Consider the following 26464-nt stretch of genomic DNA (forward strand, 5'->3'; position numbering starts at 1 on the left):
TGAGTTTGGGGTTTTTTTGTTTTTACTTTTTTTACATTTGACATATAAGTGAGATCATACAGTGTTTGTTTTCCTCTGACTTATTTCACTTAGCATAGTGCCTTCAAGGTCCATTCATGTTGTTGCAAATGGTAAGGACTCCTCCTTTTGAGGCCCTTGTTTTCAGCACTCTGAGTGGCCAGGTCTCAGACCTGTTCTCAGTATTTCTCCTTTTGAGGAGCAAATATCTTCTTTCCGGGGGAGATTTAATCTGGTTCACCACAGCTAATCCTAATTCCTTATCCTCTTACTGATAATTCCAATATCTGAAGATTTTCAGGTCTGTTAATATGGACAATTTTTTCCCCTACTTGTTCTCAGTTATGGGGGCTTGACACTCTATATATGTTTGTGCCTTTATTTAATATAAACTGGGAAAATGCTCTCTTCTTACACCTCTTAAGGGCATCTTTGATTTTCTTGTTCTTCAAGCTGTAAATCAAAGGATTCACATAGGGATCATCACTGCATAGAAGACTGATGCCATCTTGTCATGGCCCAGAGAATTATCAGTGCTGGGGTGCATAGAGACAAAGAGTCCTGATCCAAAAAAACAGATCACTGCTATCAGGTGAGAAGTATAGGTGTTGAAAGCCTTGGACTTGCCTTCACCAGAGCTGATCTTCAGGATGGTGGCAATGATATATCATGATGGCAAAGACAGAGATCACACCAAAAATCACTGCTATCACAAATTTCATGACTTTTAGGAAAAAGGTTTCAGAGCAGGATAGGACTAATAATTGAGGCAGATCACAGAAGAAGTGGTTGATAACATTTGGCCCACAGAAATTGAGCTGAAGTAAAGCACACAGTTGAATCAATGAACCAAAGAGGCCAGTTATATAGGCTCCAACCATCATCTGGACACAGAGGGTGGGTGACATGATGGCAGTGTAGAGCAGAGGATTACAAATGGCAGCATATCGGTCATAAGCCATGGCTGCCAGGAGACAGCACTCAGTCAGACCCAGGCTAGAGAAGAAGAAGTACTGCATAGTGCACCCCAAAAATGAGATGGACTTAGGCTTCTGGAAGAAGTCTGAGAGCATTTTGGGGGTTGTGGAGGTAACATAGCAAAAATCTAAGAAGGATAAATTGCTGAGGAGGAAGTGCATGGGTGTATGTAGGTAAGAGTCCATCCTAATCAGGATGATGAGGCCCAGGTTCCAGGACACTGTCAAGAAATAAGAACCCAGGGCGCCTGGGTGGCTCAGTCATTAAGCGTCTGCCTTCGGCTCAGGTCGTGATCCCAGGGTCCTGGGATTGAGCCCCACATCGGGCTCCCTGCTCCGCGGGGAAGCCTGCTTCTCCCTCTCCTACTCCCCCTGCTTGTGTTCCCTCTCTCGCTATGTCTCTCTCTGTCAAATAAATAAATAAAATCTTTAAAAGAAAGAAAGAAAGAAAGAAAGAAAGAAAGAAAGAAAGAAAGAAAGAAAGAAAGAAAGAAAGAAAGAAAGAAAGAAAAAGAAAGAAAGAAAGAAGAACCCAAGAATACTGCAAAAAGAACAATCTTGAGCTTGGGATAATCTGAGAATCCTAAAAGGATGAATCTGATGACTATTGTATTGTTCCTTCCTCCAGCCATTGTCTTGAAGTATCTTCTATCTGCAGAAAGGTCCCTGGGTTAATGATTGACTATCTCAATATTACAAAACTTACCTGTTTTGAATATGGTTTCATTATTTGAACAAAAAGTTATCCACAGTCGAGACAACTTTTTTAACATAAAAATTTTTTAAAAACCATCGGAGCCCATTTCACAACTACTCTTAATAGTTTGGAATACATTCTTGCAAATATTTCTACACACACACAATGTTACCAAATTGTTTCTAAAAGTTGGTACCAATTTACACAAGTATCAAGATTTTATGACAATATTCCTGGCCATTCTATTGTCAACACTACCCATAACTATTCAACTTTAGTTCTTGGTGATCTTAGATGAAAAAATTATTTCATTGTTTTTAATTTTACATTTACTTTACTGATTTGCTCATACACATTTTTTGCCTATTTGTCTAATTGGCTGTTCATTATTAATTTGTAGGAGCTCTTTACATACCCAGAATGATAACTTTCTCCCTCACACATGTTGCTAATTCTTTTCCAACTTTATTATCATCAACATTGTTTATGTTGTATTTTGCTATACAGATTACTTTTATTTTTAGGTAGTCAATTTTCTGTGATATATATGATTCCTGGCTTTGGTTTTACTGAAAAAGATTTCTTTGCACAACCCCAAAATACTTTTTCCTATATTTTTTGTTCTTTGTATTTTTATATTTACATTTAAATTTTCTTGAATATTTTAGCATATAATGCAAGGAATAAGAGTCTGAGATGACTTTGATTTTGGCATTCCAAACTGATTGCCACTTGTCTCAGCACAATTAATTGAAAGATTTCTCCACGGATTAAAGTCACCTTTTTGAAAAATTTTATAGATTTCCTATTCTGCTCAATTTTTATTTAATCTGTCAGTCCATGTGCCACCTGTCTAGTCCTGCACATTTTCTAATGACTTACAATAATTTTTATTAATAAATTATAGAACCTTTTGATAACTGATAAGAAAAAAGTTCCCTCATTTTTTCACTGAGATTGTCTTAATGGTTCTTATTCTCATTTGTCTTCAGAAGATCTTTATGTTGAACTCATCATACAAATAAAATGGAATTCTTATTGCATTTTATTATTACATTAATTTGAGGGAGAAAGAAGTTTTCTTTCTGCAAAGCTGTTGAATTAAGTCATAGAAGAGATAACACTAAAAGTTCTTATAAATATTGTAATATTATGACTGCCAATCTGGACCAAAGCACCTGGCTCTAGTGACGTATATGAGATTCCAAGCTCTGTCCCTACATTGCTATGACTTCTCTGTGTCTTCAGTTTCCCCATCTGTAAAATGAGATCATTGTGGCAATTCTCCTTGTATCACAGAGACTCTACTATGCTTGAGGGGAGTAGTAATTTTGGCAGAAAAACACAAAGAAAAGTGATCCATTATTCTGATATTATTAATCTGATTTTAAATACCCAAAGAAGAGGATTATTTAACTACCTGGAAGGGAAAACTGTTCTGACTCAATATTATCTATCAGTGTCCCTGATGAGACCACAAGATCCAGACTATGTTTCCACAGTAAAATCTGAATCATAGGTTTATATGCTTAGAACATCCTTCAGTAGAAATAGAAAGATTCCATCAGCTAAATTCATAATGAATTTATATTTCAAGAAATTTAGAAAAGGTTTCTTTGGAAACACTAGTTGCTGTGGTATTTCTGTGCTATATTTTGTCATGTCTGTTTTGAAGGTACATGTGACCCGGCCATCCTGAAATCTTGTTATTTTTGAAATTACAGGAAATGCTTTCAGCAAAGTTGACTTGTTTATATCCTTTTATATTATTGACATATTTTAAATAAAAAGTGTTTTTAATGATGAGACAGAAACAGTAAAATATATATTACAATATACTTATTCTTATTTGCTGATGAGGGAAAATGAAATAAAGTATTTAGATAAAGATGATGATTAAAACACCCAATAGTAGAGAAAGATTATATAACTGGAAAACAGAGAGTATATCTCATATTGATTCCTAAAGTTATTTTTACTTTTTTTCCTTTTGTTGTTGGTTTTCACTTCCCATTGTTCATTCAAAACCAAACATACAACAGTCAAGATCATTGGCCATGATTAGAAAAAAAGAGCCCAAAATAGCAGGATAAATGCTGCTCCCTTACTTTCCTTCAGGCATATGAAATGCCAGGCAGACCTTGCAATCTTATCACCTATGATGTCAAATGGATGACATCAAGAATAGTAAATATACTGAACCTTGAAGGGGCAATCTTACCATTCTTCTGGAATATTTTACTATGGAAATTAACTGCATGGAGGACCACAGGGGAAGGGAGGTAAAACTAAATGGGAAGAAATCAGAGAGGGAAACCATGAGAGACTCTGGACTCTGGGAAACAAACTGAGAGTTACAGAGGGGAGGGAGCAGCGGGATGGGGTAATCAGGTGATGGGTAATAAGGAGGGCACATGTTGTGATGAGCACTGGGTGTTATACGCAACTAATGCATCATTGAACATGACATCAAAAACTAACGATGTACTATATGCTGGCTAACTGAACATAATAAAAAAAAAAGAAATTAACTGCAGACACATTTTAAGAATTCCATGCAAAAATAAAACTTATGTAAAAACAGACTTAGAAGTTTGAAAATAAAGGCAGGTGAGCAGTTGCTCTACATGTAAACACCATTTGTAAACTTTTGGAGAACAAACAAACAGCAGTAATAAATTATTTATATGTTTACAACCCAAGGGAAGAGTACATGGTACCAAGAAACAGTCATTCTTCTGTTCTTGCTTTCTACCTTTCTCCCTTAATACAATGTTATATTTCCCAAATAAAATTTTATATCCCATGAGCTAAATTTTTTACATTTATTTCTCTTTAATAATAAAGCTCAAATTAAATCACTATTTATGAGCTACAGAGAACGTTTCTCTGTGGCTCAGAAAATAATTTGATGTTCACTGAATATCTAACACCTGTAAGGCACCAAGACTATCATTTGGGAAGCAGTAGAAGGAAGATTAAATAAGTATTTCAAATGGCTCCTGGGACAATTCATTATAGATCTTCATACATTTTCAGAAAGGCAGACAAAGAAAATAGGTGATTTAGTATGAACAGGGAAATACACAATGTATAAAGGAAAGCATTACTCTGGAAAGCTTTCCCTCTTTTGAATTTGAATTCCTTCTTCTAAACTCCCACTGCACTTATATTTTCTAGTAGAGTGAGAATTTCATGGTTTTTTATTTTATTTCCATGTGCTTTTCCACTAGACCTTAGCCTGTGCTTTTGGCTAAGAATAAATATTTAACACCTAATATATCAGTTATGAATGGCTATGTAACAAACCAAACTTATTGGCTTAAAACACCAATGATTTATCATTTCTCATATTTCTCTTGGTTGACTAGTTTGTCTATTGACCTCACTTGGGTCCCAGATGTGGTTGCATTCTTCTGGTAGCTTGAATGGGGCTGGATGGTCTAAGATGCCCTCACTCCCTTGTTTTGGGCTTCACCTGTGATGGCTTAAATGACTGGGAGGTGCTGAGATTCTCTCTCCACATGAGAGAATCCTAGATTCTTCTAAGTGTGATCACAGGGTTCCAAGAGAGCCAGCCCCAGTGACAAGTGCTCTTCAGTCCTCTGCTTGCATCATATGTGAAGATCTTTCATTGGCAAAAGCAAGTCACGTGGCCAAGCAAAGAATCAATGTGTAAGGTTTGATACAAGGGTTATATACAAGGATATGGATATAAGGAGATGTGATTCATTGGTGTCCATTAATGTAATAATATACCACACCTAGGCTTAGTTCATTGGCTGAACCAAACAATGTAAGTATGCATTAAATATTTGTGGAATTGTAACTTATTCAATTACCTCTTCTGGAACAGTGTAGAGAAAGTATTTGCTCCCTAGAAAGGGAAATTACATTCTTCAAGCAACAAATTAAAGTGTGTCTTCAATCAGGAGGAAAATGAAACAGTTTCTCTAGAATAAATAGAACCGAACTAATGGATTTCTCTTGGCTCCTAAAATGGAAGAATCCAACATATTTTACCACTTAGAAGTCTGTAAGGAGATTTAGTATATCAAGAAGCAGTAGAGTTAGTTGATAATGTACTAGCAACTGCTTATAACACTGATCATCAGTAGGTTTTTTATATTCACTTTTGTGTGTAATAGATCTAAGCCACCATTTGCAATCTAAACCAGTTAGCAAAAAGGTAAATACACTGTGATCTCCATTTTACCTGAATACATTTGCTTTGTTTCAAAATCAAATATACAAACAACAAAAAACTAAAGAGTTAAAAAGTAATATATAATGCTCCTACCCTAATAAACTTCATAAGAGTAATTATCCAAAAACTCACAAAAGGTCATAAACATCCAAATTATGCCTAATCCTAGATGTTCATCAAACCAAAAATATTAATGTATTTCTCCAATATTTAAATATTTTAAAACATGCTATTTTCCTAAGATTTATAAATATCTCTTTTTGGCAACAAGCCAAGTCATAAAAACAATACCTTTTGAAACAAACTGAGGGTTGCCGGAGTGGTGGGGCGTGGGAGGGATGGGGTGGCTGGGTGGTGGACATGGGGGAGGGTATGTGCTATGGTGAGTGCTGTGAATTGTGTAAGACTGTTGAATCACACACCTGTACCTCTGAAACAAATAATACATTATATGTTAAAAAAAAAAAAAAGCAGAAGATAGCAGGAAGGGAAGAATGAAGGGGGGGAAATTGGAGGGGGAGACAAACCATGAGAGACTATGGACTCTGAGAAACAAACTGGGGGTTCTAGAGGGGAGGGGGTGGGGGATGGGTTAGCCCGGTGATGGGTATTAAAGAGGGCACGTTCTGCATGGAGCACTGGGTGTTATATGAAAACAATGAATCATGGAACACCACATCAAAAACTAATGATATAATGTATGGTGATTAACATAACATAATAAAATAAATAAATAAATAAAAAATAAAAACGATACCTTTTGGGGGCGCCTGGGTGGCTCAGTTGGTTAAGCGACTGCCTTTGGCTCAGGTCATGATCCTGGAGTCCCCGGATCAAGTCCCACATCGGGCTCCCTGCTCAGCAGGGAGTCTGCTTCTCCCTCTCCCACTCCCCACCTCTTGTGCTCTCTCTCTCTCACTCTCTCTCTCAAATAAATAAAATCTTTAAAAAAAAAACCTTTTGATGTAATACCTTTTTTAAGAAAGGTCTTTTTAGGAAATATTATAAAATACTTTAAGAAAATATTATTTAAAATAATTTTAAACACAAATATATGCAATGCAGTGTAATTCATTACATTTTACTAATATTTTACTAATTGTCCATTTACTAGCTCCATCCTACATAGTAATCATATTTCGTCTTTCTGGAAACTTCCTGATGTCTGAGTTTTTTCACTCCATGATTGCTTGTCTTATTCACTTAGAGTATAATCACTGTCATCATGATCAGTATAGAAAATGCATGTAGACTTTGATCTATTCCAGGTACTAATCTAACCCTGATTAAGTTTCTTTTTTTCAGTGAGTAGAGAAGAAATAGTAATGTGAGATCTTTGAAAATACTCTGTAGTATAACATCAGATATTAATGATAAGAGCTAACATTTACTCAGCACAAACTAGGTGTCATTAAAATTAAATTACATTCGGGTGCCTGGGTGGCTCAGTTGGTTAAGCGACTGCCTTCGGCTCAGGTCATGATCCTGGAGTCCCAGGATTGAGTCCCTCATCGGGCTCCCTGCTCGGCAGGGAGTCTGCTTCTCCCTCTGACCCTCCTCCCTCTCATGCTCTCTGTCTCTCATTCTCTCTGTCTCAAATAAATAAATAAAAATCTTTAAAAAAAAATTAAATTACATTCAATACTATTAAAGGATCTCATGTATAAATTAACTCATTTAATTAGGGGAGCAGATAAACAATAAAAATAAATATGTTTTATAGTTTGAAGATGATTGAGTACAGTGGCAATGAGTTGAACAGGGTGAGGGGTGTCAGAGTGTTGGGGAGAGGGAGAACAGGTTGCAGTTCGAATCAGGGGTCAGGATAGGGGTCAGTGAGAACTTACAGTGGAGTAAAAGCTTGAAGTTGCTGAGGGAGGTGTATATAACAGGGAAGAGCATACTCAGCAGTAGGAAAAGACCCCAAGGTTGGGAATAGCTGAGGTGTTCAAAGATCGTACGTGTGGCTGGGACAAAGTGAATAAGAGACAGAGATTAACTTAAAGGCTACTGCTAAAATCCAAGTGAGAACTGATGGTGACTCTTCCCAGGGTAGTAGCAGAAGTGGTGAGAAGTGATCAGGTCCTGGATATATTTTAATAATTGACCCCAAATAATTTCTTATAGATTAGATTAGATTCAGATCATGAAAAAAACAAAGGGATTTGGGAATGATCTCACGGTTTTTGGCCTGCGCATCTGGAAGAATAGAGTTGTCATTAATTAAAGTGGGGAAAAGGGGAGGAGGAGCAGATGTAGATGGTGGTAGAGAAGAATCAACAGTTCACTTTTAGACATGTATAAGAAAGGTCTATAGACATCTAAATACAAATACTGACTAGGTGGTTTGATACAGAAATATGGAGCTTAGGAGAGGGGTTTCTGCTAAACATTTACACTGAGAGTTGTTAGCATCTGGGTGATGCTAAAAGCTGAATGAAATCATTGAGGGAATGAATGTGGAAAGAGAACGTAAAGGGCCAAGGATTGAGCCTAGATTTAGGCTGCTCTGAAGAGGTCAAGGACTACAGGAAGAGTCAGCAGTGTATAGGCGGTAAGGACTGGAAGCCAAGTGAGGACAGTGTGTCCAAGAGGAGGGAATGGTCAGCTGGGCCAAATGAAACAAGGATTGATTACTGGACTTCGCAATGTGGGCATCACTGGGAACCTTACAGGTGTAGTCTCTGTGAAATCATGGGCTGATGGCCTGAAAAGAGTGGTTCAAGGAGAGAGCTGGTAATAGTAGAGATGGTTTTCCAAGAAGTTTTACTGGAAAGGGAGCAGAGAAATGAGGCCGTGGCAGGCAGAGCAAGTTGGATCAAGAGAAGTTGGTGATGGTTGTTGTTGTTTTAAGATTGTTGAAAGGACAGAATAATTTTATTCTTTTATCACTGATTAGACTCTTATGCATAAAACATGAGGTTTTACCTAGTGAATGAGAAAGCTAACTCACTTTATGTCTCTTATTTTTCATCAGATTGAACATCCCTTCAAACACCTCTATAAAGACAAAATGAAAACCAGTCAGTTAAAATTAAAGGAAGGACTGGCTTCTGAGAAGATGGACTAAACATACTTATCCCTATTCCTCCCACTGTGTGTAACTGAACCCTGGACAGTACATACATACAAATGAAATGACTCTGTAAGATGGAGAGAAGAAAGGAGACTGGCAAGGGACCTTGAGATACCAGGAATGACACAATAATGAGCTCCCTGGTTTTCTTTTTGCCTCATCTATTCCAGGCCTGGACTGGGAGAAGACAGCAACCTGACAGACAAAATAGCCCTACCATAGCTCTCTAGGCAACAGGCCAGAAAAGGGGCAGCCCAGCAATCAGAAAACATTTACATAGTAAACACTCAACTCTAGCCATCGGGAGCACTGTGTGGCCCCACCCACACCCAAGCCAGCAAAGACCAAATGGGGAGTACAGACCTGCACACATTCAGTTATAACACAGCACCCAACATCCTTGCTGAGGTGATGTCAGAGAAGGCAAAGTAGGGAACCAGGACCTCCATACCTACTGGCCAGTAACAAAAGTGACACCACCACGGTGTCAGTGGGAACCATGTAGAGAGCATGAAATGCTTACATTAGAAAAGAGGAGAAATCTCAAATCAACAAATTCAGCTCCCAATCAAGATACACAGAAAAAAAAGAACAAAATACAACTCAAGCAAGCAGAAGGAAATAAATAATAAGAGCTGCAGACACTGAAAAGACATTAAAGAATACTATGAAAAAGTCAACACACATAAATTTGACGAACGAAATGAACCGCCTCAAAATATACACACTACCACAACTCACCCAACGTGAAATAGATAATCTGACCAACCATATAATAATTAAGAAAATTGAATCTGGAAACAAATATAGAATTTGTAATTCTAAAATGCCCCAAAATAAATTCTCTAAGCCCTAGATGATTTCATTAGAGAATTCTATCAGCTGCTTAAAAAAGAATTAACACCAATTTTATACAATCTCTTCCAGAAAGCAGGAGAGGATGGAACACTTCCCAATTCATTTTATGAAACTAGTACTATCCTGATACCAAAAGCACAAAAAGACAGCAGAAAAGGGGAGAGAAGGAAAGAGGTAGAGAAGAAGAGAAAGCTAGCTGCAGAATACATCCTTTATGAAGACAGGCCCAATAATCTCTGACAAAATATTAGCTAATGTAATTCAACAATATATAAAAGAGAATTATAATACCATGACCAAGTGGGGTTTACTCTACAGATGTAAGCCTGGTTCAATATTCGAAATTCCATCAACACAATTCACCACATTAACAGGTTAAAGAAGGAATATCACATGATTATACCAATTGATACATAAAAAGCATTTAACAAAATTCAACATCTATTCATGATTTTTTTAAAAAAACCCTCAGAATAATAGGAATGGGGGGAGTTTATTCAATTTGATAAAAAAGAGTATCTCAAAAACCTACAACTAACATTTACTTAATGATGAAAAACTGAATGCTTTTCCCTTGAGATCAGGAAAAAGACAAGTATACTTCTCCCACCACTTTTTCCTAAAGATTTTTTTTTATTTATTTGAGAGAGAGAGTGAGTGAGAGAGAGAGAGCCTGGGCAGAGGGCATACTCCCCACTGAGCAAGGAGCCCAATGTGGGGCTTGATCCCAGGACACTGGGATCATGACCTGAGTCAAAGGCAGATGCTTAACCGACTGGGCCATCTAGGCACCCCTGCTCTCACCACTTTTATTCACCACAGTTCTTGAAGTTCTAGCCAATGCAGTAAGTAAAGCAAGGAAACAAAAGGCCAAAAATAGGTGTATATCAAACAAATTAGGTACAGAACTTTTATGCTGAAAGCCACAAGAATGATTTTAAAAAATCAAGATCTTAATAAATGGGGAGATACATCATATCCACGGATTTGCAGATTTAGTACAATAACTGTGAATTCTTGCCAAATTGATAGCTACTTAAATCCAAAGCTGTTTCCCTCATCTGTAAAAGGATCACAATGCTAGTAACTTCCTCATTTTATTTTTCAGTCTGACACATTGTAAATTTGAAAAAGGTGTTTCCTATAATTATTTCACAATGATGTACTTAAAAACATGGGATGTTTAATATCCCACATGGTTATCCTAATTATTTAAAGAGGCTAATTGCACTTTCAACTTTATCTTCAGTCATAAACTAACATCAAGAATGTATATGTTCATTGAGAGATACCACCAGTTATCAAGAATTCTTTTTTTTTTTTTTAAGATTTTATTTATTTATTTGAGAGAGAAAGAATGAGAGACAGAGAACATGAGAGGGAGGAGGACCAGAGGGAGAAGCAGACTTCCTGCTGAGCAGGGAGCCTGATGCGGGACTTGATCCTGGGACTCCAGGATCACGACCTGAGCTGAAGGCAGTCGCTTAACCAGCTGAGCCACCCAGGTGCCCCTATCAAGAATTCTTAATAGACTGAGAATGACCTTTTCATAAAAGGGGTTCTAAGTATGACTTTGAATAAATATAAACCTCAGAACAGACTTGGAAGAGCAGGAAGAACATGAGTGTTAGTCTTGGGTCAACAGCACTTACTGTGTGACCTTGACCAAGTTACTTTAATCTTTCTGAACCTCAATTTCTTCAATCATGAAATGGGAATGTAAGGATTGTCTGTAGGGTCACGGTGAGGGTAGCATGGGATCATGCACATAAGGCACCTTACACAATTCCTGGCACAGAGTGGGAGGTTGCTCTCTAGTGGATATTAATATTATTATGAAATTATCTGGGACAGAATAGGCTTTCAATAAATGTTCCATTACTTACCTCCTCTCTGACTTAATTTATATTAAATCTCTAGAGAATTTTATCTTATGTTGTTCTTATGACACAAAAATAATATACAGTGATTTCCTCAGCTAGGTTTTAATTTCCTGAAAGCCAGAGACATTTTTGTATACCCCTGGCCAACCTCTCTGCTCTCTGGCCCTGAATATTGATCCCAGACAAGGACACTGAACACACAGAAATAGATGTGGTTGAATTTTTCTACTATTTATGATATGTTTAATATACATTTTAAACTCATAAAATATGCTTAATAAATATTTTGAATTGGGCATTATCTTTTTGGAGTATAAAAACAAATATTTCATTTCTATACCCACTTCTATTATTATTGGGTGAGTTTAGAAGCCTTGTTCTCAGACACTTCTTCAAAGAAGACATACAAATGGCCAACAGACACATGAAAAAGTGCTCAATATTGCTCGGCATCAGGGAAATCCAAATCAAAACCTCAATGAGATACCACCTCACACCAGTCAGAATGGCTAAAATTAACAAGTCAGGAAATGACCGATCTTGGCGGGGATGCGGAGAAAGGGCAACCTTCCTACACTGCTGGTGGGAATGCAAGCTGGTGCAGCCACTCTGGAAAACAGTATGGAGGCTCCTCACAAAGTTGAAAATAGAGCTACCATACGATCCAGCAATTGCACTACTGGGTATTTACCCCAAAGATACAAATGTAGGGATCCGAAGGGGTACGTGCACCCCGATGCTTATAGCAGCAATGTCCACAATAGCCCAACTGTGGAAAGAGCCAAGATGTCCATCGACAGATGAATGGATAAAGAAAAGGTGGTATATATATACAATGGAATATTATGCAGCCATCAAAAGGAATGAGATCTTGCCATTTGCAACGACGTGGATGGAACTGGAGGGTATTATGCTGAGCAAAATAAGTCAAACAGAGAAAGACATGTATCATATGACCTCACTGATATGAGGAATTCTTAATCTCAGGAAACAAACTGAGGGTTGCTGGAGTAGGGGGGGAGGGATGGGGTGGCTGGGTGATAGACACTGGGGAGGGTATGTGCTCTGGTAAGCGCTGTGAATTGTGCAAGACTGTTGAATCTCAGATCTGTACCTCTGAAACAAATAATGCACTATATGTTAAGAAAAAAAAAAAGAAGAAGGTAGCAGGAGGGGAAGAATGAAGGGGGAGAAATCGGAGGGGTAGACGAACCATGAGAGATGATGGGACTCTGAAAAACAAACTGAGAGTTCTAGAGGGGAGGGCAGTGGGAGGATGGGTTAGCCTGGTGATGGGTATTAAAGAGGGCACGTTCTGCATGGAGCACTGGGTGTTATATGCAAACAATGAATCATGGAACACTACATCAAAAACTAATGATGTAATGTATGGTGATTAACACAACAATAAAAAAAGAAATTTCAGGATATTATTAAAGGGATTATAACCCCTGTGTATAGCTTAGTGACGAAAAGCATGGCCTTTGATGTCACATAGCTATCTTTGGAATATGGCTCTGCTATCTGTGAGCTTTAGGACTCTGAATATGTTGTCTCTTATCTTTCTACCTAAGTTACTTAATTGATAAGGCAGAGATAATAGAACCTACCTCATAGGGTTCAGTTGAAGTTAAATTAGTTCAGTTATGTACAGCGCCACTCACACATATAGTAAGTATTGAGTGAAGGTGTGTCATTAGCTAATATCTATGTAATATAGTTTTGAAGCATTCCTTTGGTTTGTGAAAAACTTTTAAACTTTAAAGGGTTGGTCATACATATAACATTCTCTGACTACAGTGGGATTAAGTTAGAAATCAGTAACAAATTGGTAATTAGAGAACCATCATAATTGGAAACTAATTACATATTTCTAAACTATTCAGAAGTCAAATAATACATTAGAATAGAAATTAGAAAACATTTATAACAAATATAATGAAAAATACTATTCACCAAATTTTGTGGATCTTTTAATTGAAATATAATGGGTACACATAGGATTTCACTCATATGTGGAATTTAAGAAATAAAACAGATAAACATAGGGGAAGGAAAAAAAAAAAGAGAAGGAAGCAAACCATAAGAGACTCTTAACTATAGAGAACAAACTGCTGGTGAATGGAGAGGAGGTGGGCGGGGGGTGGGCTAAAGGGGTGATGGATATTAAGGAGAGCACATGCTGTGATGAGCACTGGGAGTTATCAGTAGGTGATGAATCACTAAATTCTACACCTGAAACCAATTTTACCATATATGTACCATATATGTTAACTAGTTAGAATTTAAATAAAGACTTGAAATTAAAAAAAATGAGAAAAAAAAGAAAAAAAGGAAATATAATTGGTATTTATTTTGTGAGTTTAAGGTGTACAATGTGGTGATTTGATACATTTATATATTATAGTATGATTACCATTATAGCTTTATCTAACAGCTTTATCATGTCACATAATTATCATTTCCTTTTTGCAGTGAATTAAATCTTGTGTATTTAATTAAAGATGGACTTAGACATAGTTGTCTTAAATGCATAGAAAAGATAAAAGAAACAAATGATCTGACCATAATTCTTAGACAGTTAGGAAGGAACAAAAATTTTTAAATATCAAGTAAAGAATTTCAAAGTAATATAAGAAAATCAAAAATTGATTCTTGACATATCTGATGATTCCACGCAAAAAAAAAAAAAAAAAATTAGCAATGGAAAGGGGGATATAACTAGCTCCTGGAGTTGTTACAAAGGTTATGCTAAACAATTTCATGTCAATAAATTTTAAAATTTTAAATGTACAAATTTCTAGGAAAATGTAACTTGCCAAAAGTGACTCAAAAAAGAATAGGAAATCTGAAAATTCTATAAACACCAAAAAATTGAGTCAATAGTGAAAATCTTCCCATGAAGAAAACTCCAGGCCCAAATGGTTTAATCAGCAAGTTGTACCAAGAATAAAGGAAAACATGGGGTACCTGGGTGGCTCAGTCGGTTAAGCATCTGCCTTCAGCTCAGGTCATGATCCCAGGACCCAGGGGTCCAGCCCATTGGGCTCCTTGCTCTACAGGGAGCCTGCTTCTCTTCCCCCTCTGCCTGCAGCTCCCCCTGCTTGTACTCACACTCTCTTCTGTCAAATAAATAAATAAAAAATAAAAAAAAAAAAGAATGAAGGAAAACAGTAATTCCAATTACACACAAAACTTTCCAAAGTGTAGAAATTTAAACCAGTTTCTAACTCATTTTGTGGTACTATCATAACTTTGTACCAAAACCTGACAAGAATGGAATTAAAATAGAACATTATAGCCATATTAACTTGTGTACACAGATTAGAAACTTCTTGAACAAAATGTTGACAAATTGAATCCAACAGCATATAAAAATAATACAGCATGACCAAGTCGTGTTTATTTCAGAAAGGCATGGTTGCCTTAATATTAGAAAATCACTTATTGTAATTCACCACATTAAGAGATTAAAGAAGAAAGCAATATAATAATCTAAATAGATTTAACTAAAAAATTCATTTATGATTTTTAAAAATTAGCAAATAAGGGAACTATTTTAACCTTGCCAATGATCTCTTACAACCAATCTCAGTAAATTATATTTGTAATGGTAAAATAATGAAAGAATTATCATAAAGGGCAAAGCAAAGAAATAAAGCTCACCATCACATATATTTTTTTTTAACATCACATATTTTATTTATCTTTTCCTTAAAGATTCTAGCTAGTATAACAAGGGCAGAAAAACAATCAAATTTTAAAAAGTCGACTTTAGGGGCGCCTAGGTGGCTCAGTCGTTAAGCGTCTGCCTTTGGCTCAGGTCATGATCCCAGGGTCCTGGGATCAAGCCCCGCATCAGGTTCCCAGCTCAGCAGGAAGCCTGCTTCTCCCTCTCCCACTCCCCCGCTTGTGTTCCCTCTCTCGCTGTCTCTCTGTCAAATAAATAAATAAAATAAAAATAAAATAAAAGTCAACTTTAGTGAGGTATAATTTATATACAATAAAATATATCAATTTTATGTGGTTGACAAATTTGCTCACCCATTTGCACACCACCATAATCAAGATGTAGGACATTTTCTTCCCTCCAAAATATTCCCTTATGCCTTTTTAAAATAAGTCCTCTCTCCTACCCCCTTGCCTTAGGCAACCACCAATCTGCTTTCTGTCACTCTCTATTAGGGGACCTTCACCAGATTTTCAAAATAAATGGAATCAAATTGTATGTACTCTTTTATGTCCAGTTTCTTTCATTCAACATAATATTTCTGAGATTCATCCATGTAGTTGTGTTCTTCATCAATAGTTTGTTCCTTTTAATGTCTGAATATTTCATTATAAATATACACAACAATGTGTTCATCCATTCACCTGTTGATGGATATTTAAATTGCTTCTAAAATTCTAGCTATTATAAATAAATCTTTTATGAGTTTTTGTGTGCAAATAATGGTGTAGACAAATGTTTTCATTTTGGGGGTAAGTACTTTGCAGCTGAGTTGCTGGATTATATGGTAAGTGTTCATTTAACTTTAAAAGAAATTGTCAAATTGCTTTCCCAGTGCATAATTTTTTAAAAGTTTTTTTGAGATATAATTCATATATCTGATTGTACAGTTCACCTGATTGTACCATTTTACATTGCCAGCAACAGCTATGAGGATTTCAATTTTGAGGATAAGAAAGAAATTATATTTTTATTACTTCCATGGAATCTGGTTGTTTTTGTAGAATATCCAAAAAGAAACTAAATAGCAATATGAGAATTAATCATTATTCCCACATGATCTCAATGTCTGTGGAAATATCTCATTGGACTTAATTAAGAGTTTAGCAAAATCAACATAAAAAAAATAATGTTCAAAATCAACTTAATGAAAGAAATCACTCTCATAGAGATTAAGGTCAGGTTTGAGGCAGCAAAAAAAAAAAAAAAAAAAAAACAAAGGACAATATACTCTGAAAACACAAAGACAGAAAGAATAGACTTTTTAGAAAGTAAGTAAAATAAAGGGTGTCTCAGTTGATTGAGTGTCTTGACTTTTGCTTTTGGCTCAGGTCATGATCTCATGGGTTGTGGGATTGAGTCCCATGTCAGACTCCATGCTCAGCACAGAGTCTGCTTGATATTGTCTCCCCCTCCCTTTCTCTCCCCCTCTGCTCTTCCCCTTCTCTCTAAAATAAATAAATAACCTGGGGTACCTGGTTGGCTCAGTTGGTTAAGCAGCCAACTCTTGATTTCAGCTCAGGTCATGATCTCAGGGTCCTAAGGTTGGGCTCTGCACTCAGCGGGGAGTCTACTTCAGGATTCTCTTTCCCTCTGCCCCTTCCCCTGCCTGCCCACTCTCTCTCTCTCTAAAATAAATAAATAAATCTTTTTAAAAAATAAAATAAATACCCCCAAAAACAAAAAGCTCAGTCAAGAAATGGGCAGAAGTTATGAACAGACATTTCTCCAAAGAAAACATAGAAATGGCTAACAGACACATGAAAAAATGTTCAACATCACTCATCATCAGGAAATACAAATCAAAATGACAATGAGATACGACCTCACACCAGTCAGAATGGCTAAAATTAACAACTCAGGAAACAACAGATGTTGGAGAGGATGCAGAGAGGGGAACTCTCTTACACTGTTGGTGGGAATGCAAACTGGTGCAGCCACTGTGGAAAACAGTAGGGAGGTTCCTCAAAAAGTTAAAAATAGAACTACCCTATGACCCAGCAATTACACTACTAGGTATTTACCCAAATGATACAAACATAGTGATTTGAAGGGGCTCATGCACCCTAATGTTTATAGCAGCAATGTCCACAATAGCCAAACTATGTAAAGAGCCCAGATGTCCATCGACAGATGAATGGATAAAGAAGATGTGATACACACACACACACACACAATGGAATATTACTCAGCCATCAGAATGAAATCTTGCCATTTGCAATGATGTGGATGGAGCTACAGTGTATTATACTAAGCGAAATAAGTCTGTCAGAGAAAGACAGATACCATATGATTTCACTCATACGTGGAATTTAAGAAACAGAACAGATGAGCAAAAGGGAAGAGAATGAAAAATAAAATAGGATAAAAACAGAGAGGGAGACAAACCATAAGAGACCCTTTAACTATAGAGAACGAAGTGAGGGTTGCTGGAGGAGAGGTGGATGGGGGGATGGGGTAATTGGGTGATGGGCATTAAGGAGGGCACATGATGTAATGAGCACTGTGTGTTATATGTAACTGATGAATCACTAAATTCCACCCACAAATTAATAATACACTATATGTTAACTAACTTGAATTTAAATAAAACAAATAAACAAACAAATAAATAAAAGAACTCAGAGGTCACCATATACATTAGCTCTTCTCATAAACATCTGTCTACCAGAAGATGCACTTGAGCCAAAAAACAAAACAACAAAAATGATATATGGAGAAAATAATGTGATCATAAATACCACTTAAAATCTTACCCCTGTGTAGATATAGTCAGTAAATAAGACTCTAGAAAAAACACAATAAATAGGAATCTTAAAAGTCCACATCTTGGTTCTACAATTTACTACAACTCTATACCCAGAGTGTAACTAAAAATAATTCATGAGTAGTTGCAAATGAAATACTGATTTCTACAATCTGGAGAAGAGGGAGAAAATGGAACAGAGATAAATTAGTGACAGGAGCCCCCTGTATTTTGCAGATTGTCTTGCACCTGGGCAAGTTACCCAAATTCATCAACCTGGGTCCTTATATGTGTTGCTTTCCTAGCCTTTGTAATACAAAGTCAGGGGAGGGAACCACCTGCACAGCTATCTCTCTGATCTTTCTGCAGCTCACCCATCCCAGCCTGATAATTATCCCTCTAAAGCGGAGTTTCTCAATCATGGCTATACATTAGAATCGTCTGGTGAACTTTTTAAACCCCCATGGATCAGGCTGCACCTCAGACTTTAAATCAGCATTGCTGGTACTGGGAACCAGGCTTTTTTTTTTTTTAATACGATTCAATTTATTTGCTGTTTTAGTTCTTTTAATTCCAAAGGCTTTACAATGTCACATTTTTTTTGTTGTTATAATCACTTTCTTATTTCAAATCAAGGGACAATCCTGTGTTCTAAGCCATCATGAAGATATACTGCTTAGCTCTTCTATGTAGCTGGAACACAGCAATTTGTTTCCTGCTGTCTATTTCCTAAACTTTACAGGATCTGCCTCAAATCTGTTTGAAATTTTTTACGGTACCTCGGTTTTCCATCTCTCACAGTTACATTCCCAGGCCTTGTGAAAGGCTCTCTTGGACTCCAATCCCTCCTGCATGGCCATGGTATGTTCCCCCTTGGAACCTGCCATGCTGTCCTGTCACTTTCCCTGCCCTTCAGCATGCATAAAAATTGCCCTGAGGGTTTGCTAATGACAGATGACTGGGCCCTAGCTCCAAGAATTTCCTAGATAGTAAGCCAGGAGTGGAATCTGAGAGTTTGCCCTTGGAACGAGTTTTCAGATGATGCTGACACTGCTGGTTCCAATAGTGTATTTTGAAAACCACTTCTCTAAAGAACAGATGAGTTAAATGACAGTTTGTTGCTAGAGCATGAGCAGCTGTTCTGAAAGCCAGCAGAATGGTTGAAAGTGGTTGTATCTTAGGAAAGCAAAACCACACCCAGCACCTATGTTTTTTGTGAACACCTCCAATGGCTCACATACTGTAGAGGAGGGGCACACGTTTGTGGAAGGAATGCTTCAGCCTTTGTCAGACCTTGAGATTAAGATAATGCTTCCAACTGATGTTACCATTTATTTCTATTAGTGCATAAATCTTCCAACTATGTAGAACCATGATGGATTTTCTTTAATGTTGGAAAACGATCACAGTCATGGGACTAAAGGAGAATTTTAAGAGGTTCTTTCACTCACTGGAAATATTATCATCCCATTTTGGGGAGAAATCGTATTCCTATTATATATATAAAAAAACAAACAAAAACAAAACAGTCTGTCATGGTTTGTCTCCCTCTGCTGGAGAGGAGGTGGATAGGGGGATGGGGTAAGTGGATGATGGGCATTAAGGAGGGCATCACGTGATGTGATGAGCACTGGGTGTTATATGCAACTGATGAATTACTCAACTGTACATCTGAAACTAATGATGTATGATATGTTGGCTAATTAAATTTAAATTTAAAAAACCAGCCTTCTATCATAGAAGGAGAAGGCGAGTTTGAGTTTCTCTAAGATAATAGCTGGAGCTAAAATGGGAAAAATATCCAGTGTCTCTGTGGGCATCACTGTATATCCTTACAACTTCTGCTGAACCAGCCTCAGGGGTTAGGAGATCCAGAAATCCTGAGATAATAACTTTCCCTTGGAATCTGAGGATATTGCTTTTAATGAGACTGATTTAGCATAGGCCTTTCATGTGGCAAATCATGTCACTGTGATTTGCAATGTTCACAGTAACAGGTTAGAAACTGCCCAATGTAAACTTCTTAAATTAGCAAAGTAGTTTCTCTTTATGTACTCCTTGCAATTAGGGAAGGAAGGACGGAAGAAAAAAAGAGGAAGAAAGAGAAGAAGGAAAGAAGTTCATATTTAGAAAATTCAAAGAACCAACCACTTAAAATTTAGGACATGCAGACCAATGCTAGGGAACATTTAGCTCATTGATTCCTGAAGTTCTTCATATTTCAGGATTTGGGGTAGGGAGTGGGCTGGGGCTTGTTCACTTGTAGGTCATATGCTTTACATCCTAACTAGGCCCTTAAATGTATTTAATTGGAAACGAGAAGCTACAAAATGTGAAGTAAATTTTGATTCTTACTGAAACACTTAGGCATTATGAAATGAGGTATGCTAATTTGATCATAAAAGAGTTTGCATATTGACAGATTTTGAACATCAAACAGACAAATCAATTGTTAATTTTTAGGGTACAGTATTGTGAATGTCTGCCCTTTTGTTTATCTGTCTTCATCAACAATAATAATTGAATAATACTTATTGACCACTTACTGTTCTAGTCATTCTTCTAATACATATATTAACCCAGGTAAGCCTTACAAAAATCCTATTTTAATATGAGACACATGAAGTTAGGGAATTTGCCCAGGGTCCCAACGCCAACAAGTAGCAGACTTGGGAGCCCACTCAGGAGGACTGGCTCTGGGGTTAGGCATTTAATAATTACACTATCCTGTAAATTTATATTAAAAGTTTGTGCATCTTTCATCTTTATTTTCCTAGTTATTAGCATTGTACTATTTAATTAGATTTATAAGTTGCTTAAAGTTTCAAGATGATTCTTAAAGTTTAAACAAATAAGAGTAGGTAGGGTCAAAAGGTCACACTGGCCTAGTATTAACTGTAGCTAAAGTAAGTGACCTCTTACATCAACTATTATAATGATTAATATCCACTGCAAAGATGGGTGTGGAAAGATGGCAGTCAAGGACAATTTTTAGTATTTCGAAAAGCTATAAAAATTGTATATTTATGCAAAATGACACCATCAAATTGCTTTGGGGTAAAATTATATCAACTCCCTCTGGCTACTGCATTTCAGACTAAGCAACAGTTTCAACTATTCCTAATGAATATAAATGGAAAATTAAATTAATTACTGAGAAGCAGAGTATATTTGGCTCCACCATTTACCAACTTTATGATATTTAGCAAATTACATCATCACTATGTGCCTCCATTTCTGAATCTGTAAGGGAGGAATGACCATCACTTCATTGGGTTTTTGTGAAAAGCTATTTAAGTATGGTATGTAAAGTATGTAATAGAGTCCTGGTCACAGTAAGCTCTTGCAAATGGAGTTTGTATATTAATAATAAATAATAATAATGATTATATCCTAAAGGTGTTTTGCAAACTAAAAATCTTTTACAGGGAAAAAGCGGGATTATATGGTGATGAAAATCGGGGTTCTCTGAGCTATCAAAAACCTCCATGCCCTCCATCCCTCATTCTACCCATTTGTCAATGCCTGAAATTCCATGGGAGATGTTTTTCTTTCAGTTAAAATACCTTGGATTCTGTTAAAATTCAAATAATCCCATGGGGATAGGGAAGAGGGAGCATAGTTATCATGAGAAAATAAAAAAGTAAAAATAGTATTGAACCTGGATGTGTGAGGTCTCTGAATTGAGTGCATAGGAAAGCAGAGTTGCAAGAAAAAAGCAAGCCTAGGGCACCTGGGTGGCTCAGTTGGTTAAGCGTCTGCCATGGGCACAGGTCATGATCCCAGGGTCCTGGGATCAAGCCCCACATCAGGCTCCTGGCTCAGCAGGGAGCCTGCTTCTCCCTCTCCCTCTGCCCTGCCCCCTGCTCAAACTTTCTCTCTCAAATAAATAAATAAAATCTTTTTTAAAAAAAGAAAGCCAAATTGTCCCATTCTGATTTTACCCACCCAGGTATTCTTGTAGATGTTCTGACAGGTGTGTCTTGGTGAAATCTGAGAGGTGCTGCTACCATGGCTGCCTTGTCCTGGACCTGTGCCATCTTCGTGACTCACTCCATATGCCCAGACGGGTACAGAGTTCTCTCGGGATTTGAGGACATAAACATCACAGTGTGAGCATTTCAGGATGGGGATGTTTACTTCCCCTAAGCTCTGTGCTTTCAGCCATGGCTCCTACTAGCTATTGCTTCAAGACAGGTGCTTCCAACTCAAGATTCTTTTAAAGGTCTCCTAGGGTCTAGTGTGGCAAGAGAGGAGGTAATTAACAGAACGTGTTGTTGTCATCTAATTATTCCCCAGAGTGAAGGATGGAGAAAAATTTTCCTTTCCAGACTTTCAGAATCAGGAGATCTACAAGGGGCTCTCAATGTAGGGAGATCATATCATTTATTATCCAAACTGAACAACTTTGGTCATGAGAAAAAGAATTACTGATAATCATGTCAGGACAACAGGCATAAATCAGGATTGTCCCAGGCAAACCAGACTGTATGCTCACCAAATAGCTGAAGCCTTTATCAGAACAGTCATTCATTGTGTGATAATGTGCTGAGGCTCTGGACAGCCTGCTTGGGTTGAATTCTGACTTACTTACGAACTCTGTGACCTTGACCCTTTTACTTAATCTCACTGTGCTAATCAGCAAAATGGGGGTGATAATAGAAAAACCAACTAAAAGTGTTGTGGTGAACTTAAATGAAATAAACTTTTACAGTGCTTGGGAGTGCTCAATAAATGTTAGCAATTTTATTATTACTAATATTATCATTGTTGTAATTTCTCCATTTTTTGTTTATATTTTTACAAAAAAAATTGTACATGTTATATACACAATTCTCTGAAATTCAGTTTTTGTTACATAATGCTATTTTTGTATGTTTTTAAAACTTTGTAAATTATGTTTTAATAGGCTATATAATATACTATTCAAATTTTTAATTTAGTTAATGGTTTTCTTGCTATATCAGACCTTCACCGTATATTTTATTTTTAACAACAGAAGTGCGAACCAGATATTCCTGATCTCACCAACCTTAACTATAATATATTATAGGAGAGAGAGTTAAGAGAGCAGAGGAGTAGGGGATCCTAATTTTGTCTGGTCCCTGGAAATCAGCTAAATAGTTATCAAATCATTCTGAACACCTGCAAAATCAACCGGAAATCTGAGAAAAGAATTGCTACAATTATACAAATATAATATCATATTATACTTGCTTTTTATTTTTAAAAATTGAAAATATCCAATGGAAAAAAAGACGGTCTCTTCAATAAATGATGTTGGGAAAATTGGACAGCTATATACAGAAGAATGAAACTCGACCATTCTCTTACACCATACACAAAGATAAACTCTAAATGGATTAAAGACCTCAATGTGAGACAGGAATCCATCATAATCCTAGAGGAGAACACAGGCAGCAACCTTTTTGACATCGGTCATAGCAACTTCTTTCAAGACACGTCCCCAAAGACAGAGAAACAAAAGCAAAAATGAACTTTTGGGACTACATCAAGATAAAAAGCTTCTGCACAGCAGAGGAAACAGTCAACAAAACAAAGAGGCAATCCACGGAATGGGAGAAGATATTTGCAAATGACACTACAGGTAAAGGGCTGGTATCCAAGATCTATAAAGAACTTCTCAAACACACAAAAAACAAATAATCAAGTCAAAAAATGGGCAGAAGACATGAACAGACACTTCTCCAAAGAAGACATACAAATGGCTAACAGACACATGAAAAAATGTTCATGATCATTAGCCATCAGGGAAGTTCAAATCAAAACCACATTGAGGGCGCCTGGGTGGCTCAGTCGTTCAGCGTCTGCCTTCGGCTCAGGTCATGATCCCAGGGTCCTGGGATCGAGTCCCACATCAGGTTCCCTCCTCGGTGGGAAGCCTGCCCTCCCTCTCCCACTCCCGCTGCTTGAGTTCCTGCTCTCGCTATCTCTGTCTCTGTCAAATAAATAAATAAAATCTTTAAAAAAAAAAAACCACATTGAGATACCACCTTACACCAGTTAGAATGGCCAAAATTAACAAGGCAGGAAACAACAAATGTTGGAGAGAATGTGGAGAAAGGGAATCCTCCTATACTGTTGGTGGGAATGCAAGTTGGTACAGCCACTTTGGAAAACAGTAGGGAGGTTCCTCAGAAAGTTAAAAATAGAGCTACCCTATGACCCAGCAATTGCACTACTGGGTATTTACCCCAAAGATAGAGATGTAATGAAAACAAGGAGCACAGGCATTCCAATATTCATAGCAGCAATGTCCACAATAGCCAAACTGTGGAAGGAGCCAAGATGCCCTTCAACAGACGAATGGATAAAGAAGATGTGGTCCATATATACAATGGAATATTACTCAGTCATTAGAAAGGATGAATACCCACCATTTGCACTGACATGGATGGAACTGGAGGGGATTATGCTAAGTGAAATAAGTCAAGCAGAGAAAGACAATTATCATATGGTTTCACTCATATGTGGAATGTAAGGAATAGCATGGAGGACATTAGGAGAAGGAAGGGAAAACTGAAGCGGGGGAAATCAGATGGGGAGACAAACCATGAAAGACTATGGATCCCAGGAAACAAACTGAGGGTTTCAGAGGGGAGGGGGGTGGGGGGATGGGTTAGCCCAGTGATGGGTATTAAGGAGGACATGAACTGCAATGATCACTGGGTGTTATATGCAAATAATGAATCATGGAACACTACATCAAAAACTAATGAAGTACTGTATGGTGACTAACATAACATAATAAATAATAAAAAAAATAATAAAAAGATGCTGGGCCCTTCAAAAAAAATTGAACATATTGTTAAAAATAATCAAATACAGAAAACCACGTAAAGACATATGACTTAATGATTTACATGTAGAACACCTTTGTGGCCACCACCCATGTGAGAAGAGAACATTTTGCTACCTGCCTCAGAAGTCTTCCACATGTTCCATCCCAATGGAGCCCCTCCTTCCCACCTAAAGGTAGCCATTATTCTGATTTAATGATAATCACTGTCTTACTTTTGTTTATACTTTCATCACTTGAGTGTGTATACCTAACTGCTAAGATGGGTTTTGGCTTTTTTTTTTTAATGTGTTGATTCTCTCTGTCTCTTTCTGTCTCTCTGTCTCTGAATCTCTGTATGCGTGTATGTGTATCTCTGTTTCTCTCTTTGTCTCTTTCTATGAAATTTATGTTTTTCCTTTGGAACGTCTCAGAGTCTGCATTTTGCTAATTCAGTCCCCATAATATAGTTTAGTATGTTTTTCTATCATTTGTATTTCATGTAAATTTGTAGTTGGATATAGGGGCTTAATATGATTTAGTTCTGACAGTTTTAGCAAGACCATCCCACAGGTAATATTGCACACTTATTTTTAATATCCACATTTAGAGGGCGCCTGGGTGGCTCAGTTGGTTAAGCGACTGCCTTCGGCTCAGGTCATGATCCTGGAGTCCCTGGATCGTGTCCCGCATCGGGCTCCCTGCTCGGCAGGGAGTCTGCTTCTCCCTCTGACCCTCCCCCCCTCTCATGTGCTCTCTCTCATTCTCTCTCTCTCAAATAAATAAATAAAATCTTTTTTAAAAAAAATCCACATTTAGAAAGCACATATCTCCATCCTGTGTCACGTCATAAGTGCAGTGCTTTGCCTGGCTCCCCTCTCTGAGCACCTATGGGAAGCCATGAGAAATGGTTACAGGTCCACAGACTCATCCCAGTTGTTACATGCCCCTTCAGTGGATTTTTAAGAACTTTCTCTGCCTCTATAGTCAACTAATCTTCGACAAAGCAGGAAAGAATGTCCAATGGAAAAAAGACTGTCTCTTCAACAAATGGTGTTGGGAAAATTGGGACAGCCACATGCAGAAGAATGAAATTGGACCACTTCCTTACACCACACACAAAAATAGACTCAAAGTGGTTGAAAGACCTAAATGTGAGACAGGAATCCATCAAAATCCTAAAGGAGAACACAGGCAGCAACCTCTTCGACCTTAGCCGCAGCATTTCTTCCTAGAAACATCGCCAAACGCAAGGGAAACAAGGGCAAAAATGAACTATTGGGACTTCATCAAGATAAAAAGCTTTTGCACAGCAAAAGAAACAGTCAACAAAACCAAAAGACAACTGACAGAATGGGAGAAGATATTTGCAAATGACATATCAGATAAAGGGCTAGTATCCAAAATCTATAAAGAACTTATCCAACTCAACACCCAAAGAACAAATGATCCAATCAAGAAATGGGCAGAAGA

The 26464-nt window shown here is 37.2% G+C and overlaps 1 protein-coding gene across 1 annotated transcript; it reads right to left on the bottom strand.

Annotated features, from left to right (window-relative positions):
- Nucleotides 1–356: 356 nt before the first annotated feature.
- Nucleotides 357–1627, bottom strand: LOC118016305 (olfactory receptor 1440-like). The gene is given in 4 exon segments (XM_035013739.1): nt 357–490; nt 493–686; nt 688–1243; nt 1528–1627. Coding segments are annotated over 4 exon segments (984 nt in total).
- Nucleotides 1628–26464: the final 24837 nt, after the last annotated feature.

This window comes from Mirounga leonina, unplaced genomic scaffold, assembly GCF_011800145.1.
Source record: "Mirounga leonina isolate KUSES-001 unplaced genomic scaffold, KU_Mleo_1.0 Mir_166, whole genome shotgun sequence".
Taxonomy (NCBI): Eukaryota; Metazoa; Chordata; class Mammalia; order Carnivora; family Phocidae; genus Mirounga; species Mirounga leonina.